We start from the raw sequence: 22746 nt of genomic DNA, 5'->3' as shown, positions 1-22746 counted from the left end.
CAAGCCAGGCCAACAGCACAAGGCTCTCTAAAGAGAACAGTGGCCATGCTATGACCAACTGAACTTGTTCATGGACTCTACCTCCCTGCAGGTATGCATCTTCAATCAAGGCAAAGAGCATCCTCCTTCTGGACATCCTTCCCCATCCCAACCATTGTACTGCTACAGTAGTAAACAGCAGACTCCTTAGAAATGCTTTGTTCCCCCAGAAACCGCTTTCCTGTCCCAACCGTCATGCCAACCTGCCAAGAGTTGTATTACTCTCATCCACTAGATATTAGAATTTCAACCCAGATCCAGAACCTTTGTGAAGCTTGCCCTTTCTCTCTAAATATCCCTCTTTGTTCACTGTAATCCTCGTCATCCTAGAGCGATTAAATCTTTTGTCAGACTGATCAGACAGCAATCACACCTTTTGTCTACCTTTTGCCCACTTCAGTCTTTTCAGAATGTACCTGGCTAGGAAAGGGATATAAATCCCTCCACCTGGGCATCCAAAATCACTTCACTGGTGAACTCGGGTCCCACCAGATGCCCAAGTAGAATGCCAGCTGCTCCTTCTCCCTGCGCTGCCCACGTCCAGATTGGCACTTATATACCCTTGCTGCCCATTTCTCCATTTCCTTTTTCATTTCTCTCTGCATGCATGTGTTAATGTAACTGCATACAGTCTACTATTTGTCTTATGTGTCTTTCTTTAATAAAATCACATTCTTTATTTTTAATACTTGTTGTCTGCCTCGGATTCCTAAAACGGGACAATAACCTTGCAAACATTGGCAAAAGGTTCTCATTAGATTACCCTCCTCTTGCATAGCTAAATTCCCCGCCATAGACAGAGAGCATTTGGGGCAACAAGATCCCTTCCCTCTCCAACACGCCTCCCCCCCTGCGCAGGCTCCACCCACAAAATCTCCCAGCCCAGAGCTGGTGTCCCTCCCTGATGGGCAGGAACCCAGCAAGTCCTGACTGGGGATTAAGTTCCATAAACATGAAAAGTACTCTGCTGACAGATCCCTTCTCTGCACAATGGATTTCCTAGTTGATTTTCTGGCAGAGTGGCTAAGTGACAGCGGTTTATGGGGGACAACACTGAAAGACAGAACTTTATTGTTCAGGAGATTTCGCAGCACGATTTCACACCTATCGCGGTCTCTCCCCCACAAAAGTGGTAGCAAAGCAAAGAGCAAAAGTCCATGCTTCTCAGACTAAACCCTTCTTGGAAGGGGGGGGGGTCCTTAGGTGCTGCCTGCATTAGGGAGGTAGAAACAAACTGCCCAATGGTATTTCTTTCATATGGAGGGTGACAAAGTGATGCTTTGCAGAAGGGACCCAGTCCGTAGCTACTTCACATTGCTGGTTGGGACAGGGTGGGGCTAATGCAGGCAGCACCTACGGAGTCAAGTAGGGCTCTTGGCCAGTAGAGTTCCGTATTGGCCACTGACAATAGAACTGCCCATGTAGACTAAAATAATGTTGCCACCATAAAGCTTTATTCTCTCTCACTCCTCTTTCCCAGTGTGTCTTTAAAATTACCCCTCTTCTCCTCTGTACTTCCTTTGTGTATTTGGGTCCACCCCCTATGGCTGCCATGTTATGGCTGGCTCCACCTCTTGTGGCAGCCATTTTGGAGTTGCAATCACCACCCTGTATCAGAATGCCAAAGGTGTCCACAGGATCATAAAAGGATGGGGACTACTGCTCTGGAAGGTGAAGATCTATTATCAAATCAAGCAAGAAGCTTTGGGGCATCATTTATTCTGTTCTTTCTCTCTGCCTTTCCTCAGGATGTCACTTGGGACTTTCAATAGCTGACTCTAACCTGCTGTCTGTGAATTGGCTGCTATGCAATTGGTTGGACTAGATGACCCTGGAGGTCCCTTCCAACTCTATGATTCTATGAACTCTATATCCCAGGGACCTATTCCTGGGATGCTGTTTAGATTCTGCACTCCCCCACATGCAGCCAGCTGGGTGACCTTGGGTTCGCCATGGCACTGATAAAACTATTCTGACCGAGCAGTGATATCAGGGCTCCCTCAGCCTCACCCACCTCACAGGGTGTCTGTTGTGGAGAGAGGAAAGGGAAGGTGACTGTAAGCCTCTTTGAGCCTACTTCAGGTAGAGAAAACCAACTCTTCTTCTTCTTCTTCTTCTTCTGTTGTAGATCACCCTGAGAATGGTTGCCCTCAACCCTTGTCTAGGATCTCAAGGGTTCTTAAATCCCAGCTGGAAGAACACAGCTGGCAATATCTGCACACTGTGTGACTTCCTGTGTGACTTCCAACTCTATGATTCTATGATTCTATATGGAATAAAAGCACCAGTAACCCTACAAGGACAGAGAAAGATGACAACAGAGCCCCACCCTCAATGGTCAGCATTGAGGAAAGTCAAGGCAGACAACTAGGGCTTTGGGGAGGGGTCCTTCCCGGTTAATGCACCCCCAAAACCAACAGTTCTCTTCTTCAAGCCCTGCAACCTGGCATGTGAGGGAAGCTTGGCAGACCCTGGGTGGACAGAACAAGGCTTATGAAAGAACTCTGCCCTCCCTCCTCATATGTCGATCTTCAGGATTTACATAAGAGTAGCCCATTGGCTTGAGTACATTTGTGACAATCACAGGCTGTTCTCAAAATCAACTTTGCTAAATCAGAAGCTGGTTTTTATACTGTGTTTTTTACTACCCAAAGGAATCTCAAAGCGGCTTACAGCTTCCCTCCTTCTCCCCACAACAGACACAGAGTGGGGCAGGTGGGGATGAGAGAGCTCTGAGAGAACTGTGACTGGTCCAGTATCACCCAGCTGGTTGCATGTGGAGGAAAGGGGAATCAAACACGGTTCTCCAGATTAGAGGCCACCGCTCTTAACCACGGCACCAAACTAGCTCTCATTTGGCCACTGACACTTTTAAGCTGCCTACGAGCGCTCACCATACCAGGGGTCTCACTTCACAGGACCCAGGTGGGCCTGGCCACCCTATGAAGGACCCTGGGTTTACCCTACCCTCCGGATCACCCTCTGGATCACCCCCACCCACCCACCAAGAATCACAATAGCAGGGCCCCCACATCCTAAATAGTTTTCACACATTCACTTGCTAATAATCTTTGCAATGTTCAGAAAGGTGGGAATGAAAGACATTAGAGAGATGAGTGGATATCCCCTCTTCCTGCTGTGGGAAGGAAAGGGTGGGAGGCATTGTGTCAGGGGCCGGTATTCCGTGAAGATGGCCACCAGAGCATCAACCAAAAATAGTTTGAAGGAGAAGCTGCCTTCATGAGAAATGACAATCACAAACTGGAGCAATCAGGGACTTTATGCAAAGCGACATTTCCACCAACCCACCAAATGGTCGCCCACAATCGCCTTCGCCTTTGATTTGTTGCAGAAAAATTACACCAATGAGGCTACAAAGAAAACAGCTTGGTGCAGAACTGAGAGGCATAAAACACTCCAAGTAAATGCACTCAAATGAAGAGAAACCCTGAACTGACCTTTGAAAGCAGAAAGAGTTGAAGAATTGGCACTTGTGGATCCTCTGCAGCACCACAAACTGTATCTCAGTGCCAACAGATAGCCGAGATACACAGGGGTAGTCAAACTGCGGCCCTCCAGATGTCCATGGACTACAATTCCCAGAAGCCCCCTGCCAGCGAATGCTGGCAGGGGCTTCTGGGAATTGTAGTCCATGGACATCTGGAGGGCCGCAGTTTGACTACCCTTGGCATAAGGCATCTGACAAAGCTGACCCTTGAAAGGCTATGCTCTGAAAATCTCTAAGATGCCACTCAATGTGAATCTAGAATCTCTCTGGCACACACAAAAGACACACACACACAAAGTAGTCTGCCCTTGCTAACCATTGTATTATTTTTTAAAGTATCATTTTGTTTTCCATGGACAGTGCTATTTTTGGATGCATTCACAAGTAACTGAGAAACGAGTTAGCTTTTACAAACCGCTCCTGATTTTGACGGCTGCCCAGGCAGAAGCTGTGTCACATCCTAAATAGTTTTCGCGCATTCGCTTGCTAACAAGCTTTGTGATTTTCAGAAAGGTGGGAATGAAAGACATTAAGAGAGGTGAGTGGATGTCCCCTCTTCCATTACCGTTCCCCAGGTTGGCTGATTAGCTTCAGCTTAATAATAATAATGATGATGATTTATTTATTTATGTATTTTCTATACTACCCTTCCTTATGGCTCAGGGTGGTTTACATACAACATCATGGGGGGATACATAAAACTAATTAACGTATAACAGGGTTTGTGACAGGTTCTAAATAACACAATTTCAGTGATCTTAAACAACAATATAACAGGAACAGGAACTTAACTAAGGTCCTTGGAGAGGACAGACTGGTTCAGGCCATGAAGGGGCTTCCTGCGGGGGACCTGTGGTCGGTCCCAGGCAGACGCCTGGTGGAAGAGCTCCCTTTTGCAGGCCCTGCAGAATTTTGGAATTCAGACAGGGCCCTGATCTCTTCATGGAGCTCATTCCACCAGGTGGGGGCCAGGACAGAAAAAGCTCTGGCCCTCGTTGAGGACCGACATGCTTCTTTTGGGCCAGGAATCACCAGACAACGGTACAAGTGCCGTTTGTTGGCTTTTTCAAGTTCATATGTTCCCCTCCCTCTTTCCGGGTTATGTGCATGAGCCCAAATACGCAGTAATTGGAACTCTACATTCAAAGGAGCAGCATTTGAGATCTAAAACTCCTATTCTGCAAATGACACTTCTATATTTCTACACAGGTAAGAAAACAGCACAAGCACACCGGTCCGAATCCAGAAATCAAAGATGGCGAAAACTGGCCCATCACAACTTCTTCGGTCCAGCTTCACAAGCGAGACCGGGCCAGTCAGACCCCTGAAAGCTACAAGAAATGCCGAAGCAGAAAAACGGCATTAAAGGCGCTCCTGAACAGAAATGGGGTTAACAGACTGGTGCACAGATGACAATATAATAAATTATGAGCCTCTATAAGGAGAAGTAAGCACCTGAGCATTGGGGAACAGATTAGCTTCACAGTAATTAAGTGCTAGATGTGGGTTTAACTCTCCAATGCCTTAGAAAGATGAGGTTAAGTCAAACTGGCAATTAGGGTGTCAGGAGTTAAGCAGCCAGGGGGACAAATCAATCTATCATGCTTGATCTATATTTCCTTGCACTCCTTTCTCTGTCAATCCACATTTGGCTCCTGAGTTACAGTTACAATATAAAGTCATTTGTGGACTGTTTTGTTACCGCTTGTGCTTATTCAGGGCCTGATTTTAGACAGTCCTAGTCCCATGGGACAATACTGTATTGGTAAACACATCTGGAGTACAATTTACAGCACGACTGAATGAAATAATTCTACCGAAGCTGCCATCTAGGAAATCCGGGGTTGCCACTAATACCTATGTCCTGGTGCATGTAATCGTGCATGACCACAGGCCCTTGTATCCAGTCCAAAGTTTATATAGTACTTTGGAGAGTACTTTGGAGAGGTGCAAGCACTTTATATACATGAGGTTGATCCCAGTCATTTCCAGTAACAGAAGGGGGGGGGGATTTTCACCAGTTCCCTCCTGCTGCTATTGCATGTCTCCATGGTACCCTTCCTGCTGAAATGGGAGGGGGGATTCTCCTCCCCCACTGAAGCCACATATTAGGCCAGGGGTAGTCAAACTGCGGCCCTCCAGATGTCCATGGACTACAATTCCCAGGAGCCCCCTGCCAGCATTCGCTGGCAGGGGGCTCCTGGGAATTGTAGTCCATGGACATCTGGAGGGCCGCAGTTTGACTACCCTTGTATTAGGCAGACCCGTGGACTGCAGAAATTGGGGGGGGGAGCTTAGAATTCTTTCCCTGCTCATGGAAATCTCAATTGCTAATGGATGTGATCCACAGAAGTTCCCAACCCACAGCTGGCAACTCCGCCTGCTCCCCAGACGACAGAGATCACACGGCCCTGAGCAAATGGAAGCTTTGGAAGGAGGCTTGATGTCCCCACAGAGCTCCCTCCCCTCCCCAAATCATCTCCCAAAATCTCCCAAGCTGGAATTGTCAGCCTTGCCGGGAATTATGCACCGCAGGAGGCGAGCCCAGCAGTCCATGAAATATGCTCCGGCTCCGGGCCCAAGTTGCCAATGACCAGGGCGGGCCTGGAGACCCCTCGGAATTCCAGGGATCTCCAGATGACAGAGGAAGGTGGACTCTGTGGAACTGCACCCCACACAGGTCCCTGCCCTGACCAAACGCCACCTTCCCCAGTAGGGATATAGAACCCTACAGTTGGAAGGGTCCATGCAGGCCATCTAGCTCAACCCCCTGCTCAGTGCAGGATCAGCCTCAAGCATCCAGGAGAAGGATCTGTCCAACTGCTGATTGAAGACCGCCAGTGGGATGGGGACAGCTCACCACCTCCTTAGGCAGCTCATTCCACTGCTGAACTAGACTCACAGAATCCTAGAGTGGGAAGGGGCCATCCAGGCCATCTAGCCCCCCCCCCCCCCGCTCAATGCAGGATCAGCCTCAAGCATCCAGGAGAAAGATCTGCCCAGCAGCTGCTTGAAGACTGCCAGTGAGGGGGAGCTCCCCACCTCCTTAGGAAGCCCACTCCACTGCTCAACCACACCATGTCATTGCAATCAGGCCAAATTCCTGCTTCCACTTGACATTGGCGCACGTCCCTGGCCTGGCCCAATTCAAGCCCTCATTTGCCCCATGGCAAGGGAAATCCACATTCCCCCTTTGCCCTTGCCATCAGCGGGGCCTATGTTGGGCCTTGGCCGTGCAGCTGCGGAAGAATCAGGCCACCGTGGCCCAGCTCCTCTCCACCGATGCCTGACTTCAGCATTCTGGAAGGGACAAAAAAATGTCCCAAGAGGCTCTGCTGTGCTGTATGGCAGAGCCAAGGGAAGCAATTCTTTTAATTTTAAGAACACAGTAGTGTATTAAAAAAATTATTTCTTTTAAAGGCCCACGCCACCCCGCTGCACAGCAGAACCTCAGTGCCCTGGGTGCCATGCAGGAGCACAAATCCGGGGGGGACAGGGGACAGGGGGCCTAATGCTCCCAATCCAGGAACAGAAAGGGGCGTGGCAACCTGCCCCAGCCCAAACACCAGGCAGCAGCCTGGTACGATGTCCTCAGTGTGGTAAATTTCCCCCCACCCCGACCCCGATATCTACCTGACAGCATTCTCCCCATAGTTTAAAGCCATTGCTGTGGGTCCTGTCCTCCGCTGCCAACAAGAACCTTTCCCTGCCCTCTTCTAAGTGACAACCTTTCAAATACTCAAAGGCAGCGATCCTGACCCCTCTCATACCCTCTCCTCTCCACCGCCTCGGGCTCTCCTGCCATGAAGTCGTGAACAGCTTGAAAACTGGGGTTGCCAGCCTCCAGGCAGAGCCTCACACTCACTTGGAAATGCAGGTGATCTCCAGAGATGACAGAGATCAGCTCCCCACTCTCACCCCGGAGAAAGTGGATGCTCTGGATGATGGACTCTACTGTGGCATGGGACCCCCCACTGAGGACTCTGTCCTCCCCAGGTTCCACCTCCCCCCCCCCCAAAAAAAATATCCAGGTGTTTCCGAACCCAGAGCGAGCAACCGTCTCCATGCCACAGGGTCAAAGGGGGGAAATTCTGACTATTAAAGAAAAGAGAGCAATGAGTTGGAGGAAGAGAAGCCAGCACAATGCCATTCTCTTCCCCACTAATGTGCGGAGAGGCTGATCCTGTGAAGGCTCAAGAGGGTGGCAGGTTACAGTGGATGAGCGATAGGGTTGTGAGTGTCTTGCATAGTGCAGGGGGTTGGACTAGATGACCCATGAGGTACCTTCCAATTCTATGATGTTCACACCACACCTGAACAACTTTTCTTCTGAGCAAAGCCAACCAGTCTATGAGCCGGGAGTTGTACACAACTCTCTTTGTGTGCACACATAACCAAAGAAACAGCTGCTACTATGTGCCCCCCACTCTCCACTCCTGTACCCAGAGCTCCCTGCCAGGGGCTCAACAAACTATTTCCTAAAGGTTATTTAATAGTGGTGGCAAAGGATTGATTTTTATTTTAAACTGCGGCTTCCTCTACAAAAAGGTACTGTAATTTCTTCATCTGTCACTCTCCCCAATCTAATTTTGATCTGCGACTGACCTACAAAAAGCCGTAATCTTTTACTCAATAAAACTGAATTTTCTGCCATTGGGTGGGAGAGGGTGGGGAGAGAGAACAGCCAGGCCTTTCAGGAATAAGAGGCTGTGCTAAATCTCCAAGAATCAGAGGCTAAATATCTTTCAAAGCGTTTCCAATAACTATGCCTTCTGTTTCCACGGTGGGTTTTCCCCGTGAGAGATCCACAGCACATAAAGTCAATGACAAAACTTTCCATAGAAACGACAAAGACGATAGGAAAGGCTAACTGAAGGGGGAGCTGGGGTTGCCATCTCCGGGTTGGGAAATAACAGGAGATTTTGGGGGCAGCAGCCTGGAACGGGCGAGGCTTGGGGAGAGAAGGATGTGATGTCATAGACGCCGCCCTACAAAGCATCCTTTTTTTCCCCAGGAGAGCTGCTTTCTGCCTCCTGGAGATCAGTTGTAATCCAAGGATATCTCCAGCTACAAACTGGAGGTTAAGAGGGCAGAACATACATACATATATACATTTTGGCTGCATTAAATTCTACAAAGAAAGGGAAACATATCAAAACTGGAACCAGGAGAATGCATTATCCTTTAATCCAGGGGTAGTTAACCTGTGGTCCTCCAGATTATTCATGGACTACAATTCCCATGAGACCCTGCCAGCATGGGAATTGTAGTCCATGGACATCTGGAGGACCACAGGTTGACTACCCCTGCTTTAATCTCTTAAAAACAAAAATGCAATGATCAGTGTGGTTTCTAGTTTATGATAAACGATTCTAAGATCCCTTACTGGTTTGTCTGACTTTGAAACGCAGCCTTAACCCTAATACCTTCTAATGAAGCACAATTCCAACTGGCTGGTGATCCTTGGCCCCAAAGAAGCATGTCTGACCTCAATCAGGGCTGATTCTGCACTTTGTTTATTCTGTTGTGCATCCTACTGAATTCAGATCGATTTGAACTCGGGTCTTCCTCTATCCCCCACCTGCCAAGCACAGCAGGAGCCTCTTTCATTTCTTGAAGGGTTGGGGAGAGGATGGGAGACAGCAAAGGAGGAGGGGAAATCCAAAAGGAATATCTCTGCCGAGAGAAGTTAGAGTTTCTGGAACTTCTGCTAAGAGAAGTTAGGGCTTCCTCTTTAAGGGAAGCTTGTAGCCTGGAAACCAGGAACTGACACCCTGGCCAATCAGGGCTTTTCTACAGCATTGGAAACTTGGCAGCAAGCTGCACACTTACTGATGAGATTTTTCAAATATCTAGGGTTATATCCACTCCAGGATATTGCAGGGGGAAGGTAGGGTCACTCCAGATCAATCATGTTTGTTGCAGAGGGAAAATTTAAATTGGCCAAAATCAAAATGGAAATCAGATTCAATGGAGACAGCAGGGACTGAATCAACCTGGGATTGGAATAAAAGCTCTGTGCAAATTCAGCCCAGGGCCAGATCTTTGTCCTGGCCCCCACCTGGTAGAATGAGCTCCCTGACAAGATCAGGACCCTGCCAGAGCTAGAACAGTCCTGCAGGGCCTGAAAAAGGGGGCTCTTCCACCAATCTTTTGGTTGAGGTCGACCAAACCTATGAATCAACAACATCTACTGGGGCCCCCAGAACCCCTTCCCCTGAACTGAATCCTGAATTGACCAACCTTTATGGTAATAGTTATATGTTAATCATTGTTACCACTAATTATGAGACGTCATGTAACCATTTTTATTACTGTTGCTTATTATGATTTTATTGAATTATGAGTCGCAAGGAAGGGCAACACTGTGATTTTGGGGGGGGGGAGATAAAACTCATACTACCAAAACTTTTGATCCAAACTCGCCAATATAAGCCTCTAAATCTCAATTTAAACCAGGTAATTAAGCTGAATTGGCCACAACAGATACCACATCTCTCTTACCCCCTACTAAATGCATGGCCTTAACAAATCAAGAGTGTTCTTTTTCCTGGAGACCAGCAGCTTTCAAAATAGGTTCCACATCTCAACCTTAACAGCCTTTCTGTAGCTCACATTTGTTTTCATTTTTTCCAATCCATAGCTTAATATCCACAGTGGGATCACGCCATTGAGTATTTCCTCTGAGCTACTGTCCATTGGTGTTACACAGAGCTAAGAACAGAATCCAAAACAGTCAAAATCCCAGTTCTCTTGCAACTGAAAGAGTCTACTTTGCACGTGAGCCTCTGAATCTTTTGTAAGGCCAACCCTGTCCATTATGAAAACAGTCACGGTTTTGTATTCACCATATAATTCATAAGGGAGACACAATTGTAAAGCAAGAAGTAAAAGCTAAGGAGCCTAGAGGCAGGTACAAAAGCATTATTATAAAACCAGTGGCCTTTTCTGAAGATTGTATCCCCCTGAAACTGGTTAATTTTCACAACCTCAGGTGTTCAGAATCAACACATTTCCCTGTCCTGGAAAAGAACCTACCCTGCTAATTTTCACCAAAGAAAAACAAAGCTCAGTGGAAATGATTCCCTCAAAGAAGTCCTGCAAGGATCCAGTGGAGTTGTATAACCTGGGATTCTGCTAACTTGGAAGGCAAGTCCCACAGAGTTCATTAGAACAGGGTTCCCCAACATGGAGCCTGTGGGCATCATGTGAACACCTTTCCTGGTGCCCCTCGAGAACTTTGAGAAACCGTGTGGGGCTAGATGGTCCTGATTGACTGGGGATTTGATTGGTTGTGCAGATTTTTTAAAAAATGCTTTCGCAGCAGCATCACACACCCACACTACAAAGATCTTTACCGTGTGACTGAAAGCAATCCACAGCAGCCATTTTGTGGCTGGCGGCCATTTTGTGGCTATGTCCACCATACTGTGCCAACATTCCAAAGGTGCCCACAGTCTCAAAAAGATTGGGGATTCCTGAACTGGAACTTCCTTCCAAATGAGTCTGTGTAAGAATACAGACCCAGGGTAGGTCCACGTGGCCACATTTTCTAACCAGTGTAGTCTGGTTGTCTGGCAGTCCCATGATGTCTCAGTTCCTCCTCCCCCCAGGAGCTATTTTTTTGCCATACAGGGAGGATAAGCTATCAGTATGGAGGCTACCCACTCTAGCAACAAGGGTATTAGATGGCCATGTGCATTCACCCTTAAGGAAAACTGAAGCTGCTTTAAACGAAGGAGGAAGCAACTCACAAGCACTCTGCCAGTTAAGGTCTGGGCCGAAATCATCACCCCTGCCCAGTCTTTAACGGAAGTCATCCATCCCACTTCGACTGCTGGCACGGCTTCTTCTTTCTCATCTGTGGGTTTTAAGTCTCCATCAGCTTGGGGCTCTGGAGGGGCAGTTATCTTCTGGACCTCCTGCAAAGTAGAGAACAAGAAGTCATTAGAACAGCAGCGGCTACGAGCCACCCAATAAAAATGGAGTGATCTTCACGATACATGCTCAAGTGGGGTTCCCAGCACTGGGTCGAAAAATACCTGGAAGTCTTGAGGACTGAGACAGAGGAGAATAGGGTTTGGGGAGAGGAGGTTCCAAGTGGCCAATTTCTCCAGGGGAAGTGATCTCTGTCATCTGAAGATGAGTTGTAATTAGGGTTGTGCGCTTCAACGTCCAAAGCAAGCATTCTAGACTGAAGCAGCCAGCACAGCGGCCCGGGGGGGGGGGGCAGAGGGGTGGTGCCGGCACGCCAGTCGGGGCACACACACAGGCACAGCCAGCACTGGACGCTGAAGCGCACAACCCTAGTTGTAATCCCAGCCACCAGCCACCGCCAGGACATTGGCAACCCACGGACTGGATAAGATCCCTGGTCAGGCCTGTTCCTGTCCTAGGCCGTATGGTTGACTCTCCTGCCTTACGGGGTTGCCGAGAAGTCATTTGATGTCACTGGACATCAGCCGTCCTCAACCTTTTCTTGGCTATGACCCTTTCAGGAGGCTGCCGACTTGTGCAATGGGCTAGGCTAAAAAAGGCCTAAGCAAAAACTGAGTTAACTATAAAAATGGGCTAGGCTAAAAAAAGGCCTAATCTAAGAGTGAGTTAACGATACTCAACGTACCTTATCTTATATAGGCACGAGACAAATTTCTAGAATATCATTCATTCATTCATTAGATTTCTTGCCCGCCATTCCCAAGGCCGCCGATCCCATAATGACAGTATCTTTTCGTCCTGAGTGGGGTCATACAGATCTTGCTTAGCGTGCTGGCCTCAACCGCAGACCTGGTGGAAGAGCTCCGTCTTACAGGTCCTGAGAAATGCTGGAAGCTCCTGCAGCGTGTGAGTTCTTTTTCTCCCCTTGAACATGTTAATTTAAGCACAAAGGAATGGATCACATGGTTTCTTTACCTCTCCCTTGATGAAAGTCAAACTTTCTAGCAATTAATGATGTTATGCGTGACAAAAAGGGTATTTAATCAGCTCGGTAACCAGGGCCCCCCACCCATAAACCCTTTGGGCTCCCCTTCTCGGAATTTTTCATCCTTTGGCCCGCTTCAAATATGCCATGGTCCCTCAGGGAGGCCATATGGCCCCTGATGAAAATGGGGGCTACCCCACCTCATCCCGGAGGAATTCTCCCTAGAAGCAATAAGAGGCTATTTGGCTGCTGCCATGACTGGAAAAGTCAAAGGCAGCTGAAACGAAGGAAGACCCAATGCATGGCCAAATGGACTCATTCCAAGCAGCCATGGCCCTCCGTTGGTAGGGGACATTTTGGAGGCCATTTATTCATAGGGTCGGCTTGACAGCACACAAGAGGGACCCACGAATGCACGCAAGACAAAATTGGCCTACACCAGAGGTAGTCGAACTGCGGCCCTCCAGATGTCCATGAACTACAATTCCCAGAAGCCCCTGCCAGCGAATGCATTCGCTGGCAGGGGCTCCTGGGAATTGTAGTTCATGGACATCTGGAGGGCCGCAGTTTGACTACCCCTGGCCTACACTATCCAGCAAGGAATGTGAACCTATCATTTTAAAGACAGATTTCTAGAATGAGGATTTCTCCCTTCCCAGCATGCCTGAACGGAGGAGTACATAAACATGAAGATCTTAAATTGAAAAAGCAGAGCTGACAATCTCCCCGAAAGCCGCTGGATTGTCAAGGAACACCTCTTACAAAGGCAGCGGGTGTGTGATTAATGCAAGGATCTCCTCTCTGTCTGCAGGCACTGGCCGGGGCTGAGTCACTGGAGGAAGGGAGGAAGTAGCAAATTAAAGAGGAGCATTTTACCAGCGCTAAGCTGGCTGGTGAGTCACTCCTGGCCACTCAGCCTAGCGGACGCTGCTACAAGGACGGCAGCCAGGCTGCGGCCTGGACCAAGTTCAGGGTCCTTCCGTCGTGGATGGCACAGAAGAATCAGAGGCACACCGAGACGCTGCAGCTAGAGAAGGGCTTGCTTTGTTCAGATTCACTGGGTGACATTCCACAGACCCAAACACACCTCCTCTCACTGGTTCTTTATCATACTCTGCCTTGCCTCCATCCCACCACGTTCTCTTTTCTCCGCCTGTTTGTCTCCTTTGCGCCTTTTCTTCCACCCTTGGCCTGTGGTCCCCACGAGCGCACGAAGTTCCTATTCTCTGGACCCTCTCCCCCCTCATCGTGCCATAGATCCTGTCTGCATTTTTTTTACCTTGGCCAAATGGATAACTTGCCCTTCACTTTCAGAAGCCGGTTTGCAGGCATCTTTAATTCCCTGCTGTTTTGCCTGCTCAGCCAACCATTCTGAGAGGCTTCACCACCCACAAGTACGGTATAATTCGATTTGGACTGGACAGCGTTCGCCTGGTTGGCTCGCCGTTCTTTGAAAATGTATCTGAAACATGGACAGAGCAATCCCAAGCAGGGTTTGGGGGTAACTCTGCTTCAGGGCTGCCCTGGGAGCTTTCTGAGAAGGTGTGAACATGGAAATGGTATGGATAGAGTAATCAGGCAAACATTGCTTCAGTCTTTTTCCACCTTTTGACCATGGAGAAACCCTTGAAATGTTTTTCGGGCTTTGAGGAACACTGGAACTGGTGACAGAGAAGTGGCCATAGAAGTGAGCTGCAGGACTCAGACAGCCCATCAATCAATCATTTCATAAAATTATAGAATTGTAGAATCATCTATTCCAACCCCCTGAACAATGCAGGAACTCTACCTGCCCGCCCACCGTAACCCCAATTCAATGCCCAGATGACGCCTCCAAAAAGCAACCAGAAATCCCTGGGTGGGCTGGCCTGGAAAAAATTCATCTCCGAACCCCAAATTGGCATTTCCCAGGGCATAAAAGAAAGGTCCCAGCACCATCACAATCCCTTCTGCCCACCCACTCACCGTCTTCCCAAGTTCACAGGATCAGCATTTCTGTCAGAGGGCTATCTATCCTCTGCCTAAAAACTTCCAAAGAAGGAGAATCCACCACCTCCCAAGGAAGCCTGTTCCACTGAGGAACCGCTCTAGCTGTCAGGAACTTCTTCCGGATGTTTAGCCGGAAATTCTTTTGAATTAATTTTAAGCCACTGGTTCTGGTCTGACTCTTTGTGGCAACAGAAAACAATCCTGCTCCAGCCGCTCTATGACAGCCCTGCAAGTACTTGAAGATGCCTCTCATATCACCTGTTAGTTATCTTTACTCCAGGCTAAACAGGCCAAGCCCCCTTAGTTTTAATTTATCTTTTAGCAGATTTATGGTCTAAGCTGTTTGATATATTGTTATTTTATGAGTAAATCTATGTTTCTGGCTATATTATTTGTTTTTTGTACCAGTCTACCCCACTCACCTTCTTGCGGCATGTGAAGAGCAGGATTTTTACACCGCACTGTTCTCTACCCAAAGGAGTCTCAAAGTGGCTTACATTCACCTTCCCTTTCCTCTCCCCACAACAGACACCCTGTGAGGTAGGTGGGGCTGTGAGAGCTCTAAGAGAACTGCGACTAACCCAAGGCCACCCAGGTGGCTGCATGTGGAAGAGTACGGACTCAAACCCTGTTCCCCAGATTAGCGTCCGCTGCTCTTAACCGCTACACCATGCGGGTTCTCAATGGTACATAAACTGTGGTTTTATTGTACAGCTTCAGGCTGCTGGTCAAAGGCGCTTACTGTTGACAAAGGAAAGTCATTCCAAGTGGTCTCCAGCCCCCACCCAGAGGTCAATGACAACTCTAGTTACAAAGTTCAAAAAAAAACACCCTAATTCACTTCCTCTAAGCAATTCAAACCAGCTTTTTTGAGCTTGACAAACAAGTGGCAACACCAAAATTAAAATTCCCGTACGGCTGAAAGCCTTTTCAGACATATCAAAATGATGTGACTTAAGATCAAGTTAAATATGTATTTAACATGGTAAGATAAGTGTACATCTGGTTTAGACCCCATGGAAACTGCATTTTAATTAAACTAACAGGACGCAATGCAAGTCTACTAACTATGATTAGCCAGGGGCCCATCAACCAGGGGTCTCAAACTACAGTTTGAAGTTGGTTTATTTAACTACAGTTAGTCTTAGCTATGGTTCTGTGGTTTATGAATGCAGACATCATTGCTTAAACCTGGCTTATTGCTTAGTGCCACCCACCGAAGCAACAGGGTAAGGCAGGGGTGTTCAAACTGCGGCCCTCCAGATGTCCATGGACATCTGGAGGGCCGCAGTTTGAACACCCCTGGGGTAAGGTGTCAAAACCAGCATCAGTTTAGGAAAGCCAGTTTAATCTCAGTTTCACAAAAGAAGCATAATTAAAACAGGGATGTGCCTTACATATATGAACCAACCTGCTATGTGAAAAGAAGCACATCCAATACTTCGAAAACAAATTTCTTAGAACACCCCCTTTAGAACGTACTTCTGTCTTTGTGCTCCATCTCAAAATACTAACGGCAGATATCTAGACAAGCAGTTCTCAACCTGGGGGTCGGGACTCCTTTGGGGGTCAAATGACCCTTTCACAGGGGTTGCAGCAGGCCAAGCAGCTTGGCTGGGGGGGGACACCATCCACACAACCACCTTGCAGGGTAGATCGAGATAGAGTGTTCGTCTGTCTGGGGCAGCGGCAAAGAGCGAGATGGGCATGGTGGGACAAGAGGCAGAACTGAACTGAGAAACCAACGTATATACAATCATGAACCATGGATCTTCACACCATTGGTCAGTTTTGGTTTAATTTCTGGGAAAGAACACTTGCATAATTTTATGGTTGGGGGTTATATTCCACAACATGAGGAACTGTATTAAAGGCATTAGGAAGCTTGAGAACCACTGATCTGGACCAGGGGTAGTCAACCTGTGGTCCTCCAGATGTCCATGGACTACAATTCCCATGAGCCCCTGCCAGCATTTGCTGGCAGGGGCTCATGGGAATTGTAGTCCATGGACATCTGGAGGACCACAGGTTGACTACCCCTGATCTAGACCATCAACGAAAAAGGTTTCAGCCCCACACCACGAGTGGATTGCAGTTTGGAACAGAACCTCATCCCCCCTGAAGAATCATTTGTGGTAAGACTGAAAAGTCACTGTTTCTACTGCAATTATGCATGGGCTCTGATAAATATGGTTATGATGAATCAGACACTTGGCATTCCACATTCACGAGTGACACATCCCACCAAAGCCAGCCCACCAATTTTGAGCAAATGCTGTCTTTGAATCAAGTACAATTTCCCAAAAGGTTAATTTGAAAGAAGGGATTGTGAGCGTAAAGACATTATAAGAGCCCATCTGGAAAAGACCATAGTTCTATTGTCTAACCACAGGCAACTAAGTCAGGGTTCTCCAAGGTGGCACCCACGGGCCCCATGGCATCTGCTGTGTTTCTCAGGAAGTGGGGAGAGGCATCATAAGGCATTAACCAGTGTGGGGTTCCATCCCCCCTTCAAACTTTTCTTCTTCCCAGAAGGTGTGAGGAAGACAATGCTCCTTTGCGGCAGCCATTTGGGGTCTGGCCCCGCCTCTTGACAGTAACCATTTTTGCCCAAACTATTTTATGCTTCTGCCATGTGTTGCCTGTATTGCTTGTCCTGCCTTGCTATGAGCTGCATTCGCTGGCAGGGGCTCCTGGGAATTGTAGTCCATGGACATCTGGAGGGCTGCAGTTTGACTACCCCTGCATACTGTTACCTTTTATTGCTTGTATCATTTGACCTGCCTTGCCGTGGGTTCTACCTGCATGTCACTATGGTCTTTGATCCTGTATGAGCATTTGATCCATTAGCATAGGTGTGAATGTAGCTAGCCAGGCTGGGGTTTTGTGAAGAGACCCCATGTTTGAAGTTGTGGGAGCAACCATCTTTCCCACCATCTTTGGGGCTTTGCTGGTGCCTGCATCTGTCCTGGTCATGTGATCAGGAAAATGGCTTCGCGCCAAAACCATTGGGTGGAGGGCAGATAAGAGGCCTGTAAAGGTAGGAGCTTTAGTCTTAGCAAGAGCCCGGTGATAATCAGTTCACTATTCTTTCAGTAAAGAGATTTTCCTTCAATGAAGTCTGCTCATTGGGAGCATTCGACAATAATCTCACAATTTTGTAAAAGCAATATTTTCTTGCAATGCTCCAAAAGGCTGGGGACCCTCAAATGAGATGCTCTTGCAAAGCTCCTTCTGACTTCTTTCTCTCAGCTACTAAGTATAATTGGAGGGTCTATTTCACCCTGACATTTGACCAGGAGGCAAGGTGACACAGTATGGCCCAATCTTGGAAGCTATGTAAGATTGGGACCCAGAAGGAAGAGCAACAAGGAAGACTCTGCCATGGAAGGCAAGCACTTGATTGACTGATTGAGTGGATTTTTATCCCGCCAATCTCGGAAACAACTCATGGCGAGTAACAATACACATGTGGCATTTGAACAAAGTTTGAGTCCCAATTCTGGGTACAGGCAAGCATGCATCCACATGAAAGCTTATACCTTGAATTAAAGTGTGTTGGCCTTAAAGGTATCCCTGGACTCAAACTCTGTTCTACAGAATAAGGAGAAGCTGAAGTCGTTCCCCAGTGACTGCCCTTAGAGTCTCCGGAATTTCCCAAGCCAATGCTGTCAGCTCTACAACTCATCTGGACCCAGCTGAGAAACAAATAAAACCACAGAGACAGAATAATTGGGGATTAGGTAAAATCTCAGGGTTTCTTCATTGCAGTGGGCCAAATGATTACACACGGAGATTCCAAGAGAATTCCCTCCTTATCGATGGCATCGGTCTGCCCTGTTCTTCCAACACTTTACCGGTGAATTAGCCAAATAATACTGCAGGCGTCTGCCATCCATGAAAATGAACATTTAATAAAGCCTAGGGTGATGATGTTTTAATTGGTGCCTTATTTAAATGCATGATAGGCACCTTTTCAAGCAAGGACTATCTTTATGCAGATGCTTACCTGTTGTTTTGTAAAGCATTAATTATTTTAATTGCTCGGTGACAGGAACGTATAAACAGAGTGAAGCAGGAGGGTGTATGTAGCACATGTTGAGATGCTATCGCTGGGATTTATAAATGGTGGAGACACAACACCGTATTCTCGGCAGAGGAGAGGGCTGGGAATGCAATTACCGCCCTGTTAAGAATGTATAGCTTGAGCTTAGAGGCGAAATCAGAGTCTGGTGGCAGCTTTAAGACCAACAAAGATTTATCCAAGGCATGAGCTTTCGAGTGCAGGCACTCTTCTTCAGACTTGCTTGCACGCGAAAGCTCACACCTTGAATAAATCTTCGTTGGTCTTAAAGGTGCTACTGGACTCTGATTTTGTTGTGCTACTTCAGACCGACACGGCCACCTACCCATTTGAATCTATCCTTATAGGCAAAGTTGAACTTTGGCTGGCTTCAGCTACTACGTTAAGGTCTTTGGCACAAAGTAGGATGTCGTAAAGTGGCGTCAGAGAGTAAGATGTCAAGCAAAGCCTGGGTTATGACTGTGAAAGGAGCTGAGTAAGTAGAACTCTTGATGAAGGGAGATTAGGGGTTGCTATTTTTGTGAAGCTTGTTTCGCTAAGCCTACAGAAACCCATACATTGGTCATAGAAGGGCAAGATATATTTATGCTTGATACTTGACAAAATGTGCTTATACAGATGTGAGAACATATGTATGCAGTAATCAAAAGACATCTGTGCATGCCTCGAAAGTTGTTTCTCACATTGTATGAAAGGCTATCATTACAAATTGACAGCCTTACTAATGGAATTCCTCTTTCTTTGCCACTGAGTTCCCGTTTTTTGCGAAAAAGTTCTGTCTACTTTTGAGATCTCCCTGATGTGCTCTTCACTGAGCATGAGCACATCAGGCAAACAATCCCATTTGGGTAACAATGTTACTGTAGGAGCAACAAGGGAGACTCTGCCATGGAAGGCAAGCACTTGATTGACTGATTCTTTAACTGGTCTACTTTAACTGGTCTACTTGGAAATGACCCCCATTATATTCAATGGGATTTATCCCCAGGAAAGTATTCTAGGGTCTGTGCAGCCTAGTATTGGGTTTGAGTCTTCACCAAACCATTCAGGGTATTTGCTTTTGGCTGGCTGCTCATTGATCCCATTTCATCAGAGGAGGGAAGGGGAGGATGGGAGGGGAGCATCAAAGGTAGGTTTGCTGGCAGGTGGGAAGGAGAGAAATAGCAGGGAAAGTGGACCTACTACAGGGGTCTTCAAGGAACAGAAAGAGGAAACAGTAAAGGTGAAATGATATATTTCTGCTTGCCAAACTCTAATTCGCTGGTACCAATGTATTTATTATGGCATAGATCTGTTCTCCTAATGGTAATTCCTTGAAGAGAGGCAGATCCAACTCCTACTGTGCCGTCCAGTTAAGTGTAGATAAGGTAGTTATCCAACCAAGTCCCCACACTAACCCTGCAAAGCAATTGAAATGAATAGTGTAACTTTGTTTTTAGACTGGATGCTGAATTCATAGGTCCATTCCGCACGACTTCAATGTTGCAAAAGGCTTCCAAATTGTAAACGTTACTAATTTGCAGTTATGCACGGTCGCACACAATCTGCCACACTCCTGAAACAGTCCCGCAAAAATCGATTCGTTGTAGCACTTAAAGGGGAATCCAGAAAAGTGGATTCACCCTCCGAAAAGCGCTACACTCTTGCAAACAATCTGCAACACTAGCGAAAAAGACCTGTGTGTTCCCATTGTTGCGGTTCCAGCCAAGTCCCTCTCCCTGGCTCTCTCCTCCGAACTTCCGGCAAAGCGATGGCCATTTCTTTTTTCTCGGAGCGAGCAGAAAGCAACAAACCGGTGAGCCTTCATTCACCCAGCGAGGCTTCTCCGGCTGCAGTCCCTCCACATAAGTGCTTCGAAGCTCCCTTCAAGTCACCAAGCACAACACAGCCCCGTTTGCAAGTTCCCTTTATTTTTGGCCGAAAATCACGCTTTTGCACAGGGGGGGGGGATTTTTTTTTTCACTCGGGGGTGCGTGGTAACGATGAATCGGCAGCTCACACGCCAGCTGCCAGCTAGATGGGTCTCTACGTTAGGAGGAATCAAGGAATCAAGGCATATTCGTTGCAACGTGTGTTTTTCTTTTTTTTTAAACCTGTGCTTAAAGGGAAAGGGGCTTTTCGGGAGCATGATAACAGCCGCCCATTGGCTGCTCGTTTGATTGACGGCCAGGGGCGGGACAAAGCACAGAATAAATCGCTTTCTGGATATGATTTTTGGCGAGAACGGAAACCTGTGGGAAACAATTGAAACGCTACTGGATTCCCCTACAAAGGGAAGTATGCATAACGCCAAATAGCACTTTTAAAAATAGCGTTTCCGCTTGCAGGAACCAATTGGTAACATTGGTCCTGGTGCTGAATGGGCTATAGTCAGGTAAACAGGGTTTCCTTGCTGGATCACACCATTGTGTGATCCAACTAGTTCAGCATCATGTCTCATACAGTGGCCAACTGCTTCCTCTTGAGAACCAACAACAGGGCACGGAGGTCAAGACTTTCTCCTGATGTTGCCCCCAGATACTGAGATTCACGATCCCTCGACAATACTGCACTTTCTCTTATTGGATCAAAACTGTCAAATAACTGAAGCTATAGCAAAATTCATAGAATTTTCTTCAAACAAATTGAAATACCTTGTCTTTTAACATAAATGCTTTTGTTATGCCAATAAAGGTATTCTGTGATCTACTGAGATTCAAAGGTTGAGTGCCTCTGAATATGCCTCTGAAGTACTACAAGCATTACATCTCTCCAAGGCAGCAATCCTAAAAACACTTTCTTGGGAGTAAGTCCCATTGAAATAAATGAGTAGACCTGTTTGGGATTGCTCCCCCAAGTCCAAGCATCAGTACAGTACAAGCTCAGACTCATCAATCTGTATTGTTAATTCTTGTCTGCATTCCCAGTTATCATCTTACTACTGAAAGGTTTAGAGCTTACTTTGGTTGTGCTTCAACACACACTGAATAAATGCACTTTAGTATCATTTGCAAGTGGATTTTGGCTGCTACACACAGTTCAGTCGAGGCCTTTTCTGCTGTTCCCATTGGCTGCAGAGGAGAGGACACACAGTAATGGGTTTAAACTACAACGAATAGGCTAGATATGGGGGGGGGGGAAAATTCACAGTCAGAGTGGTTCAGCAGTGGAATAGGCTGCCTAAGGAGGTGGTGAGCTCCCCCTCACTGGCAGTCTTCAAGCAAAGGTTGGATACACACTTTTCTTGGATGCTTTAGGATGCTTAGGGCTAATCCTGCGTTGAGCAGGGGGTTGGACTAGATGGCCTGTATGGCCCCTACCAACTCTATGATTCTATGATTCTATGAAACTGACTCTCTTCAACATCCATGTGGAGGAGCCTGCTTCTGGTCCTGGCCCAGACCTAATGTCATCCATGGAGACACTAGGGCTGTTGCACCCACCAAGCAGGCTACACCTAATGTGTGATCTTTGGTGCAGGGCTGGAAGCAGAACTGATAGTGAGGAATTCTTCCAGGCTGGGGAAGAATGTGTCTGACAGGAACCTGGGAAGATTCATCAGGCGAGCTTTAAACTGAAGTCACAATGGGAAGGATATGTCCAACATAGGGATTCTAATGCAGGATAGCAAATACCAATGGGTCAAAGGATGGGTCAAACAGAACCAAGGGTAAGAGGCTTCAAGTACCTCTATATTAAAGAATGGGCAATAGAAAGGAAGTGCTCGAGCTTCTCATGCAGAGACAGAGACATATGATTTAGTAGGCATTACAGAAACTTGGCGGAATTATTCCCATGACTGCAACGCAGTAGTGGATGGATATGAGTTGTTCAAAAGAAACAGAAAAGGTTGAAGAGGAGTTAGAGTGGAGCTATATGTGAGAAGAGAGGTTGCGTGTCAAGAGATGCTAGAGGAGGAGAGTGACACTTCATTGTAAATTATCTGGGTGAAGATAAAGGAGGGAAAAACAAAGAGTTGAGTGGTTGGCGTCTGCTACAGACCACCTAACCAGGGTGAAGGTATGGATGCTGCCCTCCTTAAGCAGTTTGATAGACTATCCACGCAACAGGACTTTTTAATTATGGGTGACTTCAATTTCCCTGATGTGTGCTGGGAAACAAACTCTCCTAAGCATCCTCAGTTGGGCAACTTTCTGACCTGCTTGGCTGACAATTTCATTTATCTAATGTTGGAAGAACCTATGAGAGGCTTGGCCATACTCA

The 22746-nt window shown here is 47.2% G+C and overlaps 1 protein-coding gene across 9 annotated transcripts in view; it reads right to left on the bottom strand.

Moving 5' to 3' along the window:
* Window positions 1-22746, bottom strand: part of KCNMA1 (potassium calcium-activated channel subfamily M alpha 1) — a 581951-nt gene that overhangs the window by 433450 nt on the left and 125755 nt on the right. For all 9 annotated transcript variants that reach the window (XR_013232722.1, XM_077345959.1, XM_077345953.1 and 6 more), the window contains exon 2: window positions 11302-11469. Coding sequence is in view for 8 of the 9 variants with exons in the window: in XM_077345959.1 (XP_077202074.1) it covers window positions 11302-11469 (168 nt within the window). In the remaining variant the exon portion in view is untranslated. The remainder of the gene's footprint in view (window positions 1-11301; window positions 11470-22746) is intronic.

This window comes from Paroedura picta, chromosome 7 (genome assembly GCF_049243985.1).
Source record: "Paroedura picta isolate Pp20150507F chromosome 7, Ppicta_v3.0, whole genome shotgun sequence".
Lineage (NCBI taxonomy): Eukaryota > Metazoa > Chordata > Lepidosauria > Squamata > Gekkonidae > Paroedura > Paroedura picta.
Note: the sequence above shows the minus strand (reverse complement) of the source record. Positions and strands in the feature narration are given on the sequence as shown.